The sequence below is a fragment of the Rhamphochromis longiceps genome, linkage group LG23 (assembly GCF_057381845.1).
Source record: "Rhamphochromis longiceps isolate RC_006_pf linkage group LG23, R_longiceps_female_GT1.1, whole genome shotgun sequence".
Classification (NCBI taxonomy): Eukaryota; Metazoa; Chordata; class Actinopteri; order Cichliformes; family Cichlidae; genus Rhamphochromis; species Rhamphochromis longiceps.
In genome coordinates this window covers 3,115,906-3,135,065 of record NC_140578.1, presented here as the reverse complement: position 1 = coordinate 3,135,065, position 19,160 = coordinate 3,115,906, and the positions used below count along the sequence as shown (strand labels likewise).

Genomic DNA, 19,160 nt, shown 5'->3' with positions numbered 1-19,160 from the left:
GACAGCTTTGGAAAATATCTTTGCCTCATTCTTCAGAAACTATGAAAGGTTTATGTGTGAAAACAGTTTTAGAATAAAAGATCAAGAAAAGAACCTTTCCCTCAAATTCAGGGTCTGATTAAATTTGAACGGTTTGTATGCCACTGAATTAAAATACATGCTTTTTGTTATAACCCAGCAGTAGAACAAAAAAGGCAGAAAGAAACAAAAGCGCATTTACACAATTATCTGTAGCCCAAGGCCTTTTTTATCTGTGTTTTGTCAGGGTGAATGACGCAGGTTTACCCAGATTGACAGCTCTATACGATTCATAAATAAAATAATGCAAACTTGGAAGAAAGTTATGGAAAAGTTTAAAGAGAGAGCTGAAGAAAAAGGTGCAGAAAGACTTCATGGCTGATGAGAGAGGATCGTGTGAGTGTTTCAAGACAAGGAAAAAAAGGGTTCGGTCAAAGAGGGGTCAAGGTAGGAGTGTAACGGTAAACGCAGATAAGTTATCACATGAAAAGCCATTAGCTGCTCTCCATCCCAACGTCCACAGGAAACACATAGAGACAGCAAGATATTTTCTCCCTTCCCCACCACTGGTACTGCTCTGCACTCATGTTCTCGTACATATCCTGCCAGCCGTTTACTTCTATTTTTTCCTTTCCCTTCGGATTCAGCTGTTTGAAATCCCCTTTCTCTTCTCTTCTGCTCTTTCTTTCTTTTTTTTGTAGCTCTGATGATATCGTGGCACTGAAGTGATAACAACTTGTAGGGACAACCCAGAGTAATACAGCATTTAAGAACATTTTCAGTCATATATTACCATATAAATTATGCAGAAACATAACAGATGTGGAAAACTAAACCTTTGAGACATAATTTTTCATCTTGGCACATCAGTCTACATTTTGATGGTTTACATCTCCAGGTAACTTTTGCCTATGTCTTTTGTTTTCTTCATTTTTTTTTATGTGTTTACTTAAATGAATGCATTCATCTTACTTCTTTTGCATTTCAGTTTTTCTTCTGTCTCACTTGCACTCTGTTTTTCTGATGAATTTGGGACCGGTTGAATGCTGAAACACATTAACCTCTCTTACACCGTTCCACTCACTTGTGGTCTCTGGCCTGCCATCGGCCTCTTTCTTATTTGAAGAAGATTGAACTGAAAGAGCATCAGGGGTGTCGGAGCGGGGGCCACTGGATTAAGTCCTATCTATCAAAAAACACCTGTCCTTTTACAGCTCTGGAAGCTCACATTCACACAGACACACAAACCTGCAATAGATCATTAGGCTACAGAAGTGAGCTCTGAAGTCAGGCATCTGATTGCTGTAGCATATGTTGGGGAATGTTAATACATGTTATTATGACATGAGGAGCAGGGGCAAACTGGTATGAGTTAAACTGCAGGTGAAATAGTGGCTAACAGCCCTTCATGGCTCACAGGAAGAAAAAGGTGTATAAAAGCAGACAATGAGAGAGACAGGCATAGAAACACGGAGAAAAAAAAGCAATCGCATGTCATTTGTCAGCGCTGAATTGTAAAGGCATTGTGAGTTTGTGTGTACAGTAAGTTTTTTCATATAGTGTGTGTCTCTAGTGGATATGATGTGGAACTCGAGCAGTGAGTTGAGGTTACATGGTCTTTTGGGTTTAATGGGACTTAAGGATCAGTGAGGAAGGTTGACACAGCATAATTGACTTATGAGGAGAGCGTTTGAGCAAATCTGCATTTAAAAGGCAGAGATGGATTGAGAGCCACTACATGTTGTGTCTACCACATGTATTTGTAGGTATGTGTGCGTGTGTGTGTGTGTGCGTGTACTTAATGCCGAATGGCCTCTTGACAGCTGGGTATGAAGACTGATTAAGAGACCATCACCAAAGGAGCAAAGGCTATGTTAGGAAATAAGTTGGAGGAGGTTAGATGGTGTATTTACAGTGGAGTCCAGAGCTATTAAAGTGTCAGACTATCAAGTAACTTGAGGCTGAGAAGGATTAATATGGCAATGTGCAGATTTGTGGAATTGACGTGTAAGCCCAAAAGTTCGAGGTGACGATAGTGTAATGGCACAGAAGTGGGTATGAGAAGTTTGCCAACTCAAATCGAGGATCTGACAGATTCAAGTTCTGAGCACTGTTACAGATGTTTTGCTACCACTAGCTAGTATTTTCTGTGAGGATTTTTAGTGAATCAGGAACGATAAGTAGACGATTCCCTTTTCCAGCAAAACATAGCTAACTTAGAAGTTCAAAGGTTCGCCTTTTTTCTGCTTTAAAAAATTGCAAAGTTAATAAATAAATATTTTGGTAGTTTCTGCAAATGAATTTAAGAAAGTTGTCTTTGATGGTTAAAAGTTTACAGCAGGGTATCAAAGCAAGTCTCACTTGCATGATACCTTAGGTCACTATTAAAAAAGAAAGAAAGAAAAAATCAGTGACATGACCTAAAACACATATTCATATAGTTTAACATGTTTTTATGCCTGGAAGCAAACCTGGAACCATTCATCATTGTTTGGCAGCGAATGCAGGTTCCCATTCTTTTCAGTTCTCTCGGTAGAAAAAGAATGAATGTGTAGGTCTGCAGCTTAAATATAGTGTGCAGAGGATGATGTTACATGCACAGGTGTGATTAATCTGGTAAACTGTACTGCACTGAGTATGCAAGTGAGTTGAGATCAGTGCAGAATCTTCAAAACAGCTAGCTCTTAGTTTGCCTAAAACTGGCTGAGAGAAATTAAAAAACGACGGATTATGTGACAGTACATTTTAGGTCATTTTACTTAGTAATGCAAAAGTAATCAAATTAGTTACTTTGTCCAATAAGTGATTATGTAATGTAGAAAAGTAACTTGTAATGTGTAATATCTTACTTTTTTCAGTAACAATCCTAACATTGGTAATGTGATACCAGCATGAAAGTAACTTGTCCAACCTTTTCACTGTAGCCAAACATTCCAACTTTACCAGTATGTTGCTGTCTGACCATGCAAAACTTTGGAATTTGGAAATATGTGAGAAATGTTGTAAAACTTTGTAAGGTTTGACAAAGTGGATTAACGGTATTAGATCCTTTGTATTATATTAGGCAGGCAATTTATTTTAGAGTCTTTATGTTGTTTCTTTTTGCCACAAAAAACTTGTTTTAACTGGTTTTGAAGAATTTTGACACAAAGCTATTGAAATCAGTCCTAAAAAGTGAACCACAAGTGATGATATTTTTTACAATGGGGTGAGCAGTCCTTAAATGAATCAACCTGTGAGGTGTCATGGTTTAAGATGATAGCGCTGAGGTCACCACAGTTGTAGTGTGTAATGAGGTCCTCTGTGGTGTAGGAACCTTGGAGGCTGCCCGCTCGAACACCCTCGTGCTGCAGCAGCGTCTGGTTCAAGGCAAACAGCACCTACAGGTAGAGACATGGAAACATACGAAGGGCGCTGTTACTTTCTGCATCCACAAACTCAGTTTCCTCTGCTGTGCACCCAAGAGGAATTTGCCACAAAGGTGTAGAAATTGTGCAGGCGTAGCCAGTGTTCCTCTTTAAAAAATATATTGACCTTAATATACAATGAAGCTATTATACTCAGTGTCTGCTGCAGAATACTTATTCTTTTGCAGGGTTTTCATTTCTTTCAGGAAATTTTCATACGCTTTTCATACAAGCTGACTGCAGGTAAAAGCAGACCACAAAATGCATGGCAAGGAGCCATTGACTTTTTCCTGAAGGAAAGAAAGAACAGGGAAGAAAGGTAGAGCTGAAGAGATTGAAAGAGAAAGAGGCCCTTTAAAAATAAGCCTCCTTTCTCTTTCACCAGGACCAGGTTGCAGAAAATTTATAGCACCCATTAAAATCGAAAGTAAACCCTCTTTAGAGAGAATTTATAGCGTGCAGCCGCTAGCCAGCCCAAAACCTCCACAGCTGTCCTAGACACCAGGGGTTAATCTCCCTGCTCCCACCCTCTACAATCTCACGCCACTTCTGACTGGCCTGGCAATCAAGACCGACCTGTCAGTCAGTGCTAAGCTCTCTTACAGGAACCAGAGGTGCATTTGAAAGAAAACGTTTTTTTCTTCCTGTATTGTATTGCAATTCACATAGTTCTACATTGCACCCAATAAGACAGAGGTTTCAGCTGATGTGATTACAACATCAACATATCTTCAAACTAAACCAGACTGATCCATGCCTGTGATCCTAATTGCCAAGAAACCTGACTAGTGCTTTGGAAAATACTGCAGGGAGAACGTCAGCATCCAGCCCCAGATGATTTGTAGAGCAGCTTAAGACCGATACAGCTGCACAACTGATTGAGCCCCATGTCAAAAATTTTTAAGTCGTAATTCCTGCAATTAAGCAGTGTTTTCGCAATCATATATGCCCATATTGGGCACATTGCATGTTTAAACTCCATGTAACCTTTACGTTGGGATAATCACAACCAAGCTCTAAGCTCAACCTTGTGACTCTCTTTCCTTCTCTCTGAGGTTATTGTGTTTGCTAACAAGTCTTGTGGGCTCCTTTTCACTTTAATCCGCTTTTGTTTCATAATGCAAGGAGACAACTGATGAGCTAACGGCACACAAAACTCTGTCATCATCCTGTTTTTTGTCTACTGCATCCTCCTCTTATCTCTCTGCCAGGGCCTGATCTCTGTGCCTTTCTTCCTGTTGTATAGCAGGAGTCAGATCTTATATATTTGTTTTGACATGTTTCATCCAGCATATTCTTCAGCTGTATCCAACACCGTGCTGTCACCCTGCCAGAGGCACATAAGAGTGCCTTGATCAAACCTGTGACCATTTCAGTTCTGTAAACATATGACTTCGAGGCTTTCTTTAGCTTATATTTTAACACAAGACTTCTCAAATCCAGGAGCCCCACTGCTGCTGTAGTAATGACTCTGTATGACTCAATTTTTGTTTGCATCAGAAATGAAGTTCATTGTTCTAAACTCCAGGTAATGTTGAGGTGTGATGCCAGACCCAGAGGAGCGAATGCTATCTGGTCCATCGCCAGACAAGCTAATTTTGCTGCTGTTGAAGCTGATTTTGTGCCGGTAAGTTGCCACGGCTCCAGGTCCTTGACCCACAGGGCTTTTGGCCAGTAGGTCCTGGCCAGACTCAGGGTCAGAAGCTGGTAAACCTTGCACACCTGCAAGGATTTTTGCTATGCAGCCAACTTCAATACTTTTCTTTACATTGGACCAGACAGATCTGGACACAACTGGCGAGATGTCAAGACCATGGTTGGTTGTGTTGGTAGGGGAGATGTTATTTCAATATTGTCCCCTGGGAAGGGAAAGGAACATCTCTGCAGCTGTAACCATGGTGCTCAAGTTATGTGCTGGACTGAATGAAAGAGCACGTCAGTCACCACAGGGGACGCAAAGACGGAGAAAGAGGCAGTGAGAGGAAAAACGCAAACATTCCCTGTGTGTGTGTGTGTGTGTGTGTGTGTGTGTGTGTGTGTGTGTGTGTGTGTGTGTGTGTGTGTGTGTGTGTGCGCGCGCATGCACACGTTGACTAACAGAGTGGTTGTTCTCACACTGAAGTGATCGACTCACTCTGACAGACCAACTTTTTTATAGCCAGACCTTTTCAAAATAACAAATACTGACCGTTTTCACCACATAGTTTACTACTGCAGGTCTAAGTTCTCTTTTTTTCCTAATCTCTTCTAATACATGCGTGCGAAACTCCAATTGTAATTAAATAAAAGCTTTATAAGAACAAAGCTGGAAGGAGAAGTGCACATGGATAGTCTTGGAACCTGCAATCTGAGTTCAGCACTCCAAAAATTCATTAGCAAGCTTTGGAGGGAAAACAGAGAGCAGGGGTTGGGAAGGATAATGAGCATTAAAAAAATCCCAGAGATCTTTTTAAGTTTAAGAAAATGTCGTTTATCAACTTGTGTGTACATTACAACAATTGACCTTGAAGTGCATTAAATCCTGGCTGTTAGCTAGCAGTAGTGTTAGCTTGTCTGAGGGTTTTATGGGTCTGAAGCATATAATGAGTAGGTGCCGATGACAAGGTACTGGAACTGAGAATGTTGAAGAATGTGAGAAGTGCTTATAGCTAAAGAACTGCAGAAGGAAGTGTCAGAGTGTGGAGGCCAAACTCTGAAATCTGGCAAAGAAGCAAAATATGATTTACTTTAGAAGTAAGTACACAGGAGTCACTAAAAACAAAAGACACACAGAGCAGTCGTTTTATAAAGCTAAAAAAGGAAACATGGTCACATATTCATTCTGTCTGCTTCCATATTTTCTCCACCTTCTTGTCCAATCTCCTCAACTCCTTGCATTTTGTCTCAGTAAAGCAATGACACATTGTTCCATGTTCCTGCAAACTCAGAGCGAGACAACAAACAAAGGGCGAAAAGAAAGAGGTCTGAGTACAAAGGCCAAATAGAGCTGAAAGTGTGAAAGACGAACAAAGCCTTGTTCTCTGTCATGAGCATGTGTTGCACATATGGAGGTGATTCTTCTCCAGTTGTGTAGTGGAGAGTTTGGGAAAGTGAGCATGAAATGTATGGGTAAGGCCTGGCATGGGTGTTGGCTGTAACCAGGCAGCAGTCAGGTGTATTAAAGCTTAGCAAAGGCTTGCCAGCACCAGGACAGAGAGCTGAGATAGTGTGTTCCTTCACAGTGTTTCCCCTTTTTCTCTTATGTTTGTCTCTGATTGGATATCTATGTATAGTTATGTTTTTGGCCTCGTGAACAAGGAAAACAACTCTCTGAGCAGGTAAAAACATCTAAACAGTATATACCCTACAGTTTACCAGATCACCACCAAAATGTAATGAGTTGTCATTTTTCCTCTGATAGATGATCAGAATACTTTAATAATCCCCAAGGAAATTATGTGAAGTAATTCTGTGCAAAAACTGCCCCATTTCTTAATATGTTGATTCACTCCTTATTCTGGACCCACATCAGAATTTCAACGGTTCCTCTCCTTTACCTCTCCACTCAATTTTATGAAGTCTTGCTTGTTGGTTTTCTTTAATCTTGTTGACAAATAGTAAGACAGGCAAATGGCACTGAAAACATACCAATTCCAAGAAGAAAGGCAAAGAGCAAGGGAAATAGCAGAAAGTCATTTCCTTTTTTCCTATTTAGTCTTAGTTTCCTGCACATGACTGCTTATTTTAATAAGGCAGTTTTTGTAGTTTCTTGTAGTTAAATGATGTGATTTAATATTATCCTGCGACATTATCTTTGTGAGTGAAACCAGCAGCTAACAAGAGTAAAAGATTACATAAATAAAATGACTAAAAACACATGTTGTTGCTGGTCTATTGGTTTTGTGTGGTAATTAAAATAGAAAAATAGCAAACTGGCAGCATACTGCAATGGTTATTATGTCACACATTCTTCCTTGTCAAAATCAAATGTCTATGTTGCCCACAATGCAACTTGACCACCTGCAGTTTGGTCTGAGGTTTGTCTACATTTCTGTGCATTGATGTGATGTCAGTATAATATGAAAAATGAGTTTCCATGAAAACCAGCTGAAGTTGGGAAAAAAAACAGCCCCAGAAGCCAGAAAATTCTGCCACAAGAGTTGCTTGGTTGTTGGCATCGTATCAAAAATATGACCAATCAAATTAGATATTGTGGCTGATAGCAAGAGGATTGCGATTAGCTCGCGATATCAGTGTAAAGTGATGTCTGTGAAGGTTCTCAGTCGTCCAGGTCATCGTAGTCAAAGGAGCTTGCAAAGAAAAGCGTCTGGACTTCTTTAAGTTGCTTGAAGACGTTTCACCTCTCATCCGAGAAGCTTCTTCAGTTCTAAGGTCAAATGGTGGAGAGTCCCAGATATAAACCTAGTGGGAGTGACCCCCCACAGAGGGACAAAAGGACCCCCTGATGATCCTCTAATCGCCTGAGCCAAAGTGGGAAACTGGGCGTGGGTCCCAATCAGCCAGAGTTTCGGGTGTGTTCATTGTGAAACCTGGCCCCACCTTATCATGCGAATTCCTGAGGTCAGATGGCCCAGGATGTGAGTGGGCGTTAAGGCGTCTGGGAAGGGATCTCAAAACTGGATTATAGATGGCAGAGAGTTGGTGTCGTAAACCCCCGCCTCTGTTCAAAGATGGTCGCTCACAGTGGACATAGATGGCTTCTTTCACTCCTCTTTCAAACCATCTGTCCTCTCTGTCCAAAATGTGAACATTGGCATCCTCGAAAGAGTGACCTTTATCCTTAAGATGCAGATGGACTGCTGAGTCTTGTCCTGTGGAGGTGGCTCTTCTGTGTTGTGCAAGTGTAAAGTGATCTAGAAGTTGAATGAACGACTTCCCGGCTCTTGAAATTGGACTATCAGAAGGGTAATAGGCTAATAGAGATGCAAGTCACATTTAGCCTAGGGCTGTGCGATATGACCAAAATCTCATATCCCGATATAAGACATCTATCGTCCGATAACCATATAAATCACAAAAATGTAACATTTTCTGTAAATTCTGTGAATCTCGGGCAGCTCGACTTGCGTGAAGTGTTTCCAGCTGCGCGTTGTGTAGCTGGAGTCGAGGGTTTTAACCGATGCATGAAACGATACATTTTTAGACATAAGTTGTAACGGCCGCTGTTTTCTTTGTGAGTATTTATTACACGGCGTGCTGCGGGGAAAAGCCTGTTCTAACGTTTGAGTCTAAGGTTTATTTTTGAGCACCTGGCGGCTCTTTTTTAATTCTCATCTGTAAATACTCTGCATCTTTCACGTGATTCAGTTTATTTTGAAAAGTCTCAACAGGGTCTTGAGCTTTATTGTGAAAGGTTTAAGTGGAACATAAACAAGCGGGCACGCAATGGTGTTATCTTTGTTGTTGCTAACCACAACGCATAAAAACAGGCGCTTGTCCGTCTGTAGTGTGGTTATATAAAATATAAGAGAAAGAGAGAACTTTAACTTTAAATTAATATAAACACTACAGTGACCAAAACAATGAAAAAATATTGCAGTAAACAGTTTATTTTGCGACACCATGAAACAAACGATAGCATAAAATGAAACATAGACGTTTTTATATCGTCATCCGATATATATCGTTATATCAAACAGCCCTAATTTAGCCCATCAGATCTGTCCAAGGAGTTCCCTTGTAATTGATTTATTTTATTAGTAAATAACTAAGAGCTTTGTTGTACCTTTGGTATAAACTCAAGCCATCAGAAGAGAATGGAAATTCAGTTATTTCACACTGCTTTTATTACTGCCTGTTTAAACAGTTCCTTATAAAGAAAACAGTTCAGAGTGGTGTGTTCCCCTCAACCAATCTCTTCTCCCTGAGAGCTGCTTGTGTTTCATTATCTGAAAGAGAAGAGCTAGACCTCTGACCCAGGACAACACTGCTGGGTTTCTCTGGGCCAAGCTGGCTTCCTCCTGTGGGTTTCAGCTACTGAATACAAAAGGAGATTTGGGTTCACAGCACCCTAGGGTGACTGAACGATAAAAGTAAGCAAGTTGAAATAACATCCCTACAAGGATAAGTGCACTGTCTCTTCCCTGTTCCCCAAAGAGAAGCTCCCAAAAAGATTAAAAAAAAAACAACCCTTTTCTTTTAAACTGCACTGTATGTTTGCATGTGCATGCAGTAGTGGCGGAGCTATTTCAAAAGCCTCCAGTTGTTTAAAATTTTACCCCCCATCCAAAATCCAAAAGCACCTTGAATACATTAGTGTGGAAACATACACAACACAAGACCACATCAAAGTTGTGCGGATGTTCTTGTGTGTTAGCTTCACTGTTGTTTCGCACAGTTTTATCAAGGAGGCCCTCAAGACCTGATCCCCTCTGTTTCATTCCTAGAGAATCATGTAACCTGTCAGGGGCTGTAAAGGCAACATTCAAGCATAAAACTCTTATATGTAATCTCCAATGTCAGAGCATTGCCAAAATAGTTTTAATACCCTTTGGCGCCCTTTTTTTGTTGAATGTATCTTTTGCGTACTTGAAGGTAAGCAGCACTTTCAACTCGTGACATCTGGCATGAGCTACAGCAATCCAGATCACGGCTTTCTTCCAAATCTTTATTGCAGTTAATACCCACAACAGAAACACATGCATGAACACTCCAAAAAAATATACAACCACCCATAAGCACAGATGCTAATGATTACACACACCACTCTTTGAGCAATACCTGTATACAAAACCACACATTGCAGAAATCACAACACAGCACCAGTGTTAGGAATATTGCCTCTCCTTTGTCTCTGCTTCTAGTCCCACTTCCTTTTGCTCTCATTCTCCTTCTGTCTCACTAAGTCTCTCACCGTGCCTGTTCTACCTCCTGTCTCAACCCAGGAAATCCAGGGATTACCAGAGGGACAATCCAAGTGGCAGAGGCCTGCTGCTTCCCAGCTTTCCCCTCCTTCTTCATTCCATCCCATCTGATTTCCTTTCTGAGGCAGAGGGTGGGCATTTAATCATGAGAGACATCTCTCTTTTAAGTTTGGTAAGGTAAAAAAAAGAAAATAGTCTTTGACATCCACTAACAACTCGACTTTTTCTTCTCCTTCCTCCAAAGACTAGCTCAATTGTTGTCCTTCCTTCTCTTGCTCTTCTTCTCTTGTTTATCTTTTCCTATAGGCACCCACATACACACTTATTCTATATACACCCCTACAGTCTCCAGCGGCTCCTGTCTCTACTCTTAATAAGCGTCTCCAGCGAATGGGGGGGTGGGTGTCGCCCCTACACTTGTCCACAAATAAACCATGCTGTTTGACTTGGCAGCACTGCAGCTGCGCCAGTCATCCCAGCTTTCCTGCCTCCCCAGAACACAGAGAAAATAATAAAGTATCACTTGATCCTAACTGAAAAAGCAGACAGCTGGTTCCCTCACTGTGAATGCCCACTGGTAAGTAATGCGGGGTTGTAAAGACTGTTGGAAAATTACAGAGTGAAATTGTGTTGATTTTTGTTTTCTATCAACATCAAGGTGCTGTTGAACAGGAAGACGTTTGCGTGCAAAAATATGAGCACAGCACACAACAAGATTACAGGAATAATTAAAGACAGGTGGAGAAGGGGGAAAACTGCACCCATCTGATTTATGTCGGAAATTAATACATGTTCAAATATGCTTATAAATTTAAAGCTGCATTATTGCATAATGCAACATGTTAACAACAGATCAGATGAATAAGAGGCTCAGTTTCAGCTTTATAGCATCTTACCAACCTTTAGTTCAAGTTTTGTTTTGCAGCTCCAACTCTGAAATGATTCACTCTCACTGCTCTCGTTTGTATAGTACATGTCTATGCTACCATTTTGTTTGATCTGTGAATTTAGTCTGTTGAGGACACTGGCCACCCATTCAAAATTTGTTTGCCCCCCCAGCTGCCCCACCTGGCAAGACCGCCTTATGTTGGTAATAATATTAAGAAATGTGAAAGAGAAAGAGGTAGACACCCTACAATTTCAAAAATCTTACTTGGTTTTCATACGCATCTTTATCAGTCATATCAAGTTTAATAGCAGGAAATTAACTGCACATATATTTCTTTTCGTTCCCTCTTTTTTGCCTTGTGTTTTTTTTTTAAGGAACCCATATTTGACAACAGCATAATAAAACTGGAAATCCTGTTTTTGGTGAGCCACTCCAGTATTTTTAGTGCTCACCGCTATGAAAACTTGTTACGTAGTTGTTAATTAACATAATAATCTTGTTATAATGTGTCGTGCATACTGTGGATTTAAATTAGATGTTATTGTTGTAAAACAAAAAATGAAACATTGGCGGTCTAAGGTGTCACAGGTGCACAACGCTCCAAATGAATCTTTTTAGCCTGGCGGTAGGCACTTACTAGGCAACACGATGATGCCGTAATATGTCATACATAATTCAGGTTCTGTGGATAGAAATCACATGCTATTTTTGTGAAATAAAAATGTCACTATGTTTTTTTGTTGATGCTCAAAAGTTACACATGAGCTATTTTAGCCTGTTAACAGGTAGTCGCAAGGCAACCCGATGACGTCATAACATCTGATATGGATCAGAACATTCGCAGACCTAAGATGTACCTGTGTTAACAGAGTTTTTTTGTGTATTATAGTAAGTTTTCAAGCCTTGGCAGACACCCATTTACAGGGAGTCAGAAAAACAACACACTGTTCTGTCTCTACTGAATGTTAACACCTGTTTGTGAAACAATTTTATAAGGTGGTTAAATGGTAGTGCTTCACAAGCACTTAGGACCAAAGTGGCTGAAAGTCCGTTCATGCTGTTTTTATGTAAATAAAATAACAAATTAAAATTGATATTTTTGTGTATTGAAAGTGTTCAAAATGATGTTATATTTATTGCAACTTACATAACCTGCTAACATGAGGGCTGTTCTGTAACTGTTAGGGTCCATAAATGATCTTCATTCAGATCTGGAGAAAAACGCCTTCTGTATGTTTATGAGGTGCTGGAGAAACAGGTGTTGACAGCTGTTCCTTTAATGAAGCCCACAAAAGGCCTTAAAAAAGGTTTTAAATACAACTTTATTAGGCAACAAGTGAAATTTCTAATTTCATAAGTCACATAATTTCCCTAATGTTGGAAATGAACTATATCTGAAGCGGATTAAAAGAAGCAACAACCATCAGATTTGGGTGTAATATAATAATGTCTTATCTGACTGGTAAATTTCATATGAACACAAACTGAAATGGGAAAAACAACACTGGAAGTCAGGTTGGCATCAGAGTTATTTAGATGACAATAAGTACTTTTGATTGGTTAACTCCGACCATATAGTGACCTAGAAGTCAGATGAACAACTTTCCAACTCAGGATATTGGATCTTCATGAATGTAGGGTCATGCTAATAGTGCCTAATCTTTGCCCAGGACTATTAGTACAATCAGAGAAAACCAAAGAGCTGAACAGGTCTGGTAATTAACTCATTTCTAAGACTTGTTTTCATGTAAAAATGTCTTGCTTCTGTAATTAGTCTTGTTTAAATGTGAGCATGAATGGTTGTGGCAGATGGAATAGGCTGTCTTAGGGCAACCTATCCCTGTGACCCTGAATTGGATAAGTTGATTATGAAAATTGATTGATTGATCAAATAAATGAAATCATCCACTTAACATCGGGTTTCTTAATTTGTTATAAAGAAATAAAATGAAAAGTTTTACCCTACTTAAGATGTAGACTAGATGAAGTCATTGTAACCATATCTCATCTCAAACTCAGTCCACTTCAAACTTCACAGCCTCCTCTAATCCTAACACATTTTGTATTCACATTTTTTCCAAGGGGAAAAACTCTCATTGAATTCCATTGGATTTATCCGGCTCCATTATGATGTGTGATGCTATACAAACCAGATGAGCTGGGTCTTCTCCACAGCATGAGAAAAGAGCCGACAGAAACAGCCGTGTATGTTTAAAACATGCCTCGCCGGCCTCAAACCAGGACCCGACTACTCTCTCTTATCTTCTCCACTCTGCTTTGGCTGGACTAATAGCTTTAGACAGTATAATTCTCTAAGAGTGATTTGTTCCTTGCAAAGTCCACATCAGAGAGCCGGCTGAAACACGAGAGCAGCAAATAATCTGCTGCATGAACATAAATTGTGTATTGGGCGAAACAATGCGTCCAGACTGAGAAACGTCAAGTATCTGTACAGCTCGCAAGAGCTGGTGCATGTAACCGAATTCATTTCAAGAAAAGAATCCTTGCAGACGTTTCTGTGGTTGCGTGCTCAAGTGTAGCCCTCAACCATCACAAATCATTTCTGATATTCAAATACTGTCATGCCAGGTTTGTCTATTTGATTTTTTCCCCCTGTTTGAGAAATAAACTACTACTTCAGTTTTTGTGTGTATGTACACAGGCGTCCTACACTGACTTGTTCATATTTGCATTAGTGAACAGGCAAATTGTACTTGCAGAATGGTGGACACTTTAGAGTTTAATGCAGTAAAGAATGAAGGTAAGTCGAGGAAAATAAGGTGGAGAGATGACTTAATGTGAGAAGAAAACAGTAAGAAAGGGTGGGAAAGGGCAGGAGGCATAATGTTAAAAAGATGAAAAACAGGACAAAAGGCCAGATGTTTACAGTTAACCAGGAGAGGTAGAAAGAAGAAAGGAAGGAGCAAACTTACTGCCCCTCACCTCCTCTTCTTTTTCTAACTTATCCGAAGTACGGCTGGCTGGTTAAGTCTTCTGCTGTCACCTTCTTTTTATCTTCCCACTGCACCTCCATCCTCAGATCTGTCCCTCCATCCCTCCATGTGTACCTTCATCTTGGATCAATTCTCAAACCCTCAATCACCAGCCTTGCTCTCTTTCCCAAACCAGGTTATGTGCTTGTGGCCACAAATCTCTAGATTATATAGTTCTATCCTTCATCTCTCTCCCACACATCCCTCTCACACTCTTTCACTCTTTTCTTTCATTTGATGCCGGCTCTCCTTCCACCACTGTCACTGATCTATGTTTATTTAGCTTTCAAGTCCTTCTTCCTTCCTGTGCTTCCACATCGTACACACTTGCTCTCGGTTAAGGACCATGCACTTGTAATTCAATGCTTGTGTGTGGATGCTGTGTATTTGTGTTTCCATAAATGTCTGTCTTCACTAAAGAGTTTGTCCAAATTGCACAGTGCTCTGACTGTGTAATAGACTGGAGCAGCAGAAGTAGCTGTAAGTGGACCAGACTCTCCCCCGCTTTCTCCCTTTCGGTCACGCCTCCATTAGACTTACTGAAGCTAACGCAGCATAATCCCACACAAGCACACCATTTCATGGTAAATCAGCAGGAGAAATGTTCGATTTCATGCAAGCAATTCACTCTGCAGGAAAAACAGAGGGAGACTGTAATGCAAACCGTGCAGACACAGACTGTGAACAACTGTTGTGTGTGCATCAGTTTGTGTTGAATACAGGGATGGAAATAACACTGTAAGGGAAGGTCAAGCTGCTTGATCGCTTCCAAAACATCTGTCAGCGCATCCATGAGGAAGTTCAAATGATAATTCAGTGAGAAAAAGCTAACTTACACAGAACATGAATGAACGCAAATATTTACAACCCTCCCAAATACTGCCAGTGCTTAAAAACTGTGAGACCACCAAAGGGATTTCTGATGTGTCTGACAGACAGAACATGTGTTTAAAGTGTTGGAAAATGTATTAGCTGCATCTTATCCATCACATTCTGTCCATTGTAATTTTATGTGTTTGGTGTGTGTGTGTGTGTGTGTGTGTGTGTGTGTGTGTGTGTGTGTGTGTGTGTGTGTGTGTGTGTGTGTGTGTGTGTGTGTGTCATTGGTGCCTTAGTTATTCTGAAGGTGTCCTTTGGCAGTGGTGCATGATGCACGTGGTTATAGCATAACATCACTGACAGTGCTGTCTCTCCCAACGTGTAATTCTTCAGTGAGGAGACAATGACCTCGTCCACCCCAGCTGTAAAACTCAGAAACTCTTACTTGTTATCATCTATCATCCACCTGGGCCTTACACAGAGTTTCTCTCTGATTTCTCAGACTTTTTATCTGATTTAGTTCTCAGCTCAGATAAAATAATTGTTGTGGGTGATTTTAACATCCATGTAGATGCTAAGAATGACAGCCTCAACACGGCATTTAATCTGTTATTAGACTCAATTGGCTTCTCTCAAAATGTAAAAGAACCCACCCACCACTTTAATCACACTCTAGATCTTGTTTTAACATATGGCATAGAAACTGAACATTTAACAGTGTTTCCTGAAAACCCTCTCCTGTCCGATCATTTCCTGATAACATTTACATTTACAATAATTGATTACACAGCGGTGGAGAGTAGACTTTATCACAGTAGATGTCTTTCTGAAAGCGCTGTAACTAAGTTTAAGAATATAATCCACCCACTGTTATCATCTTCAATGCCCTGTACCAACATAGAGCGAGCAGCTATCTGAACGCTGCTCCAACAGAGGTCGATCATCTTGTTAATAATTTTACCTCCTCACTACGTACGACTCTGGATACTGTAGCTCCTGTGAAAACTAAGGTCTCAAATCAGAAGTACCTGACTCAGACCTGAATCAGAACATCTTACTATTATCACTGATTGAAGAAAATAAGAACAACCCCAGGTTTCTCTTCAGCACTGTAGCCAGGCTGACAAAAAGTCAGAGCTCTTTTGAGCCAACCATCCCTTTAACGTTAGCTAGTAATGACTTCATGAACTTCACAAATAACATTTTAATCATTAGAGAAAAAATTACCAATAATGATCCCACAGATGTAATATTATCTACAGCTACTCTTAGTACCATTGATGTTAAGTTAGACTCTTTTTCTCCAATTGATCTTTCTGAGTTAACTTCAATAATTTCTTCCTCCAAACCATCAACGTGTCTTTTAGACCCCATTCCTACAAAACTGCTCAAAGAAGTCCTGCCATTAATTTATTCTTTGATCTTAAATATGATCAACCTATCTCTAATAATCAGCTATGTACCACAGGCCTTCAAGCTGGCTGTATTAAACCTTTACTCAAAAAGCATCTCTAGACCCAGCAGTCTTAGCTAATTATAGGCCAATCTCCAACCTTCCTTTCATATCAAACATCCTTGAAAGAGTAGTTGTCAAACAGCTAACAGATCATCTGCAGAGGAATGGCTTATTTGAAGAGTTTCAGTCAGGTTTCAGAGCTCATCACAGCACAGAAACAGCTTTAGTGAAGGTTACAAATGATCTTCTTATGGCCTCTGACAGTGGACTCATCTCTGTGCTTGTCCTGCTAGACCTCAGTGCAGCGTTCGATATTGTCGACTAGGGATGGGTACCGGTGTCCGGTGCCATCATAAACAGTAGTAACCAGACCGAAAAGCAGCGCACACTTCGGTGCTTTATTTCGGTGCTTTTTTTTCCGGAGCTGTGATACACTTCTAGCCAATCATTTTACGTTTCCGAGGATAGTAGGCGGGTCCAGGTACGTACGTTCTTTTAGAGCAGAGCTACAGATTAAAAATGCCCAAGGCGAAGCGGTCAAAGTCTGGCTGTACTTCACAGCAAAATATGCAAACTCAGCAGCAACAAGTGCTTTAAGCTGATACTGTGATACTGTCAAAGGAGGTAACACCTCGAATCCGATGAAACACCTGGCGACGCAATGCGCTGTATTTGATAGCTTGCTGCGAGACCTCACACCGAGCGCATCTACTGCGGGTGGGTTGCCAGTTATCAGACCCGGAGCAACATCCCCCAAAAACACGAAGAGGAGAGTCCTGGCCCCTAGCCCTGCCAGTGTAGCAGAAATGATAAGGATGATGATGGCAGCAGCAGCCGTTCTTCTCTGCGTGAGTAGCTTAATGTTGTTCGTGTGTAATTTACGTTGAGTAGGCTAACCACGTTATTACATTAATGCATGTAAGGTGAACTAGCAAACATCATCATTGCTACATGCGGCTGTCCTCTTGTTTGATGGCAGATACTCCCTTCACCCTGGCCAAAAAGGCTAAAATGACCAAAGAAAAAGAGGGAAACAGCTAAACATGAGAGGTTTTTGGATAAAGTTTGTGTTTTTTTCCATTGTTTAAGCACTGCTTCCAGCCAAGAGTGATACCATATATGCCCTATAGCTGCAGAAAAGGCTAACATTGTTATCTTTTTACAAAAACCAGCTGAACATGAGAGGTTTTTGGACCAATTTTGTGTTCTCCATTCTTTAAGCACCAGTTTGAGCACCGTTTGAGCACCGGCACCGTTTCAAAAGTACCGATTTGGCACCGGTATCGGATAAAACCTAAACGATACCCATCCCTACTGTCGACCATAATATCCTATTAGAGCAATTAGAACATGCTGTAGGTATTACAGGTACTGCACTGCAGTGGTTTGTATCATATCTATCCAATAGACTCCAATTTGTGCATGTAAATGGATTATTATTACTATGGGGAACAGAGCTTTCAGTTGCTCTGCTCCCCAGCTCTGGAACTCTTTTCCTCCTGCACTAAGAAATATTGACTCCCTCTCCATATTTAAGACACAGCTCAAAACACATCTGTTTAAACTGGCTTATTCGCTTTATCTGTTGTCATGCTCTGTTTTATAATTTTAACTTATTTGATGTATTTTATGACTACTGTTCCTTTTATTAATTGTGTTTTTTGTAAGTCGACCTTGGGTTTCTGAAAGGCGCCCTCAAATAAAATGTATTATTATTATTATTATTATGCTTCCCTTAGGCAGCATCACTAGAAGACATACATTTTCACTGCTATGCTGATGACACCCAGCTCTATCTGTCCATGAAGCCAGATAACACACACCAATTAGTTAAACTGTAGGAATGTCTTAAAGACATAAAGACCTGGATGGCCGCTAACTTTCTGCTTCTTAATTCAGATCAAACTGAGGTTATTGTACTCGGCCCTGGAAATCTTAGAAATATGGTATCTAAGCAGATTCTTACTCTGGATGGCATTACCTTGGCCTCCAGTAACACTGTGAGGAACCTTGGAGTCATTTTTGACCAGGACATGTCCTTCAACGCACATATTAAACAAATATGTAAGACTGCTTTCTTCCATTTGCGCAACATCTCTAAAGTTAGAAATATCCTGTCTCAGAGTGACGCTGAAAAACTAGTTCATGCATTTATTACTTCCAGGCTGGACGACTGTAATTCATTATTATCAGGATGTCCTAAAAACTCCCTGAAAGGTCTTCAGTTAATCCAAAATGCTGCAGCAAGAGTCCTGACAGGGACTAGAAAGAGAGCAGATTTCTCCTGTTTTGGTTTCCTGTTAAACCCAGAATTCAAAATCCTGCTCCTCACATACAAGGTCTTAAATAATCAGGCCCCATCTTATCTTAATGACCTTGTAGTACCATATCACCCTATTAGAGCACTTCGTTCTCACACTGCAGGCCTACTTGTTGTTCCTAGAGTATTTAAAAGTAGAATGGGAGGCAGAGCCTTCAGTTTTCAGGCCCCTCTTCTGTGGAACCAGCTTCCAGTTTGGATTCGGGAGACAGACACTATCTCTACTTTCAAGATTAGGCTTCAAACTTTCCTTTTTGCTAAAGCATATAGTTAGGGCTGGACCAGGTGACCCTGAATCCTCCCTTAGTTATGCTGCAATAGATGTAGGCTGCTGGGGATTCCCATGATGCATTGAGTTTTTCCTTTCCAGTCACCTTTCTTACTCACTGTGTGTT

At 40.5% G+C, this 19,160-nt stretch overlaps 1 protein-coding gene across 2 annotated transcripts in view; it reads right to left on the bottom strand.

Moving 5' to 3' along the window:
* trabd2b (TraB domain containing 2B) overlaps positions 1–19,160 on the bottom strand; it is a 77,474-nt gene that overhangs the window by 24,654 nt on the left and 33,660 nt on the right. The window contains exon 3 of one of the 2 annotated variants that reach the window (XM_085398778.1): positions 3,252–3,398. The exons of the other annotated variant lie outside the window; for it this stretch is intronic. Within the exon in view, the coding sequence (XP_085254904.1) occupies positions 3,252–3,398 (147 nt within the window). The remainder of the gene's footprint in view (positions 1–3,251; positions 3,399–19,160) is intronic. 2 annotated transcript variants of the gene reach the window in all.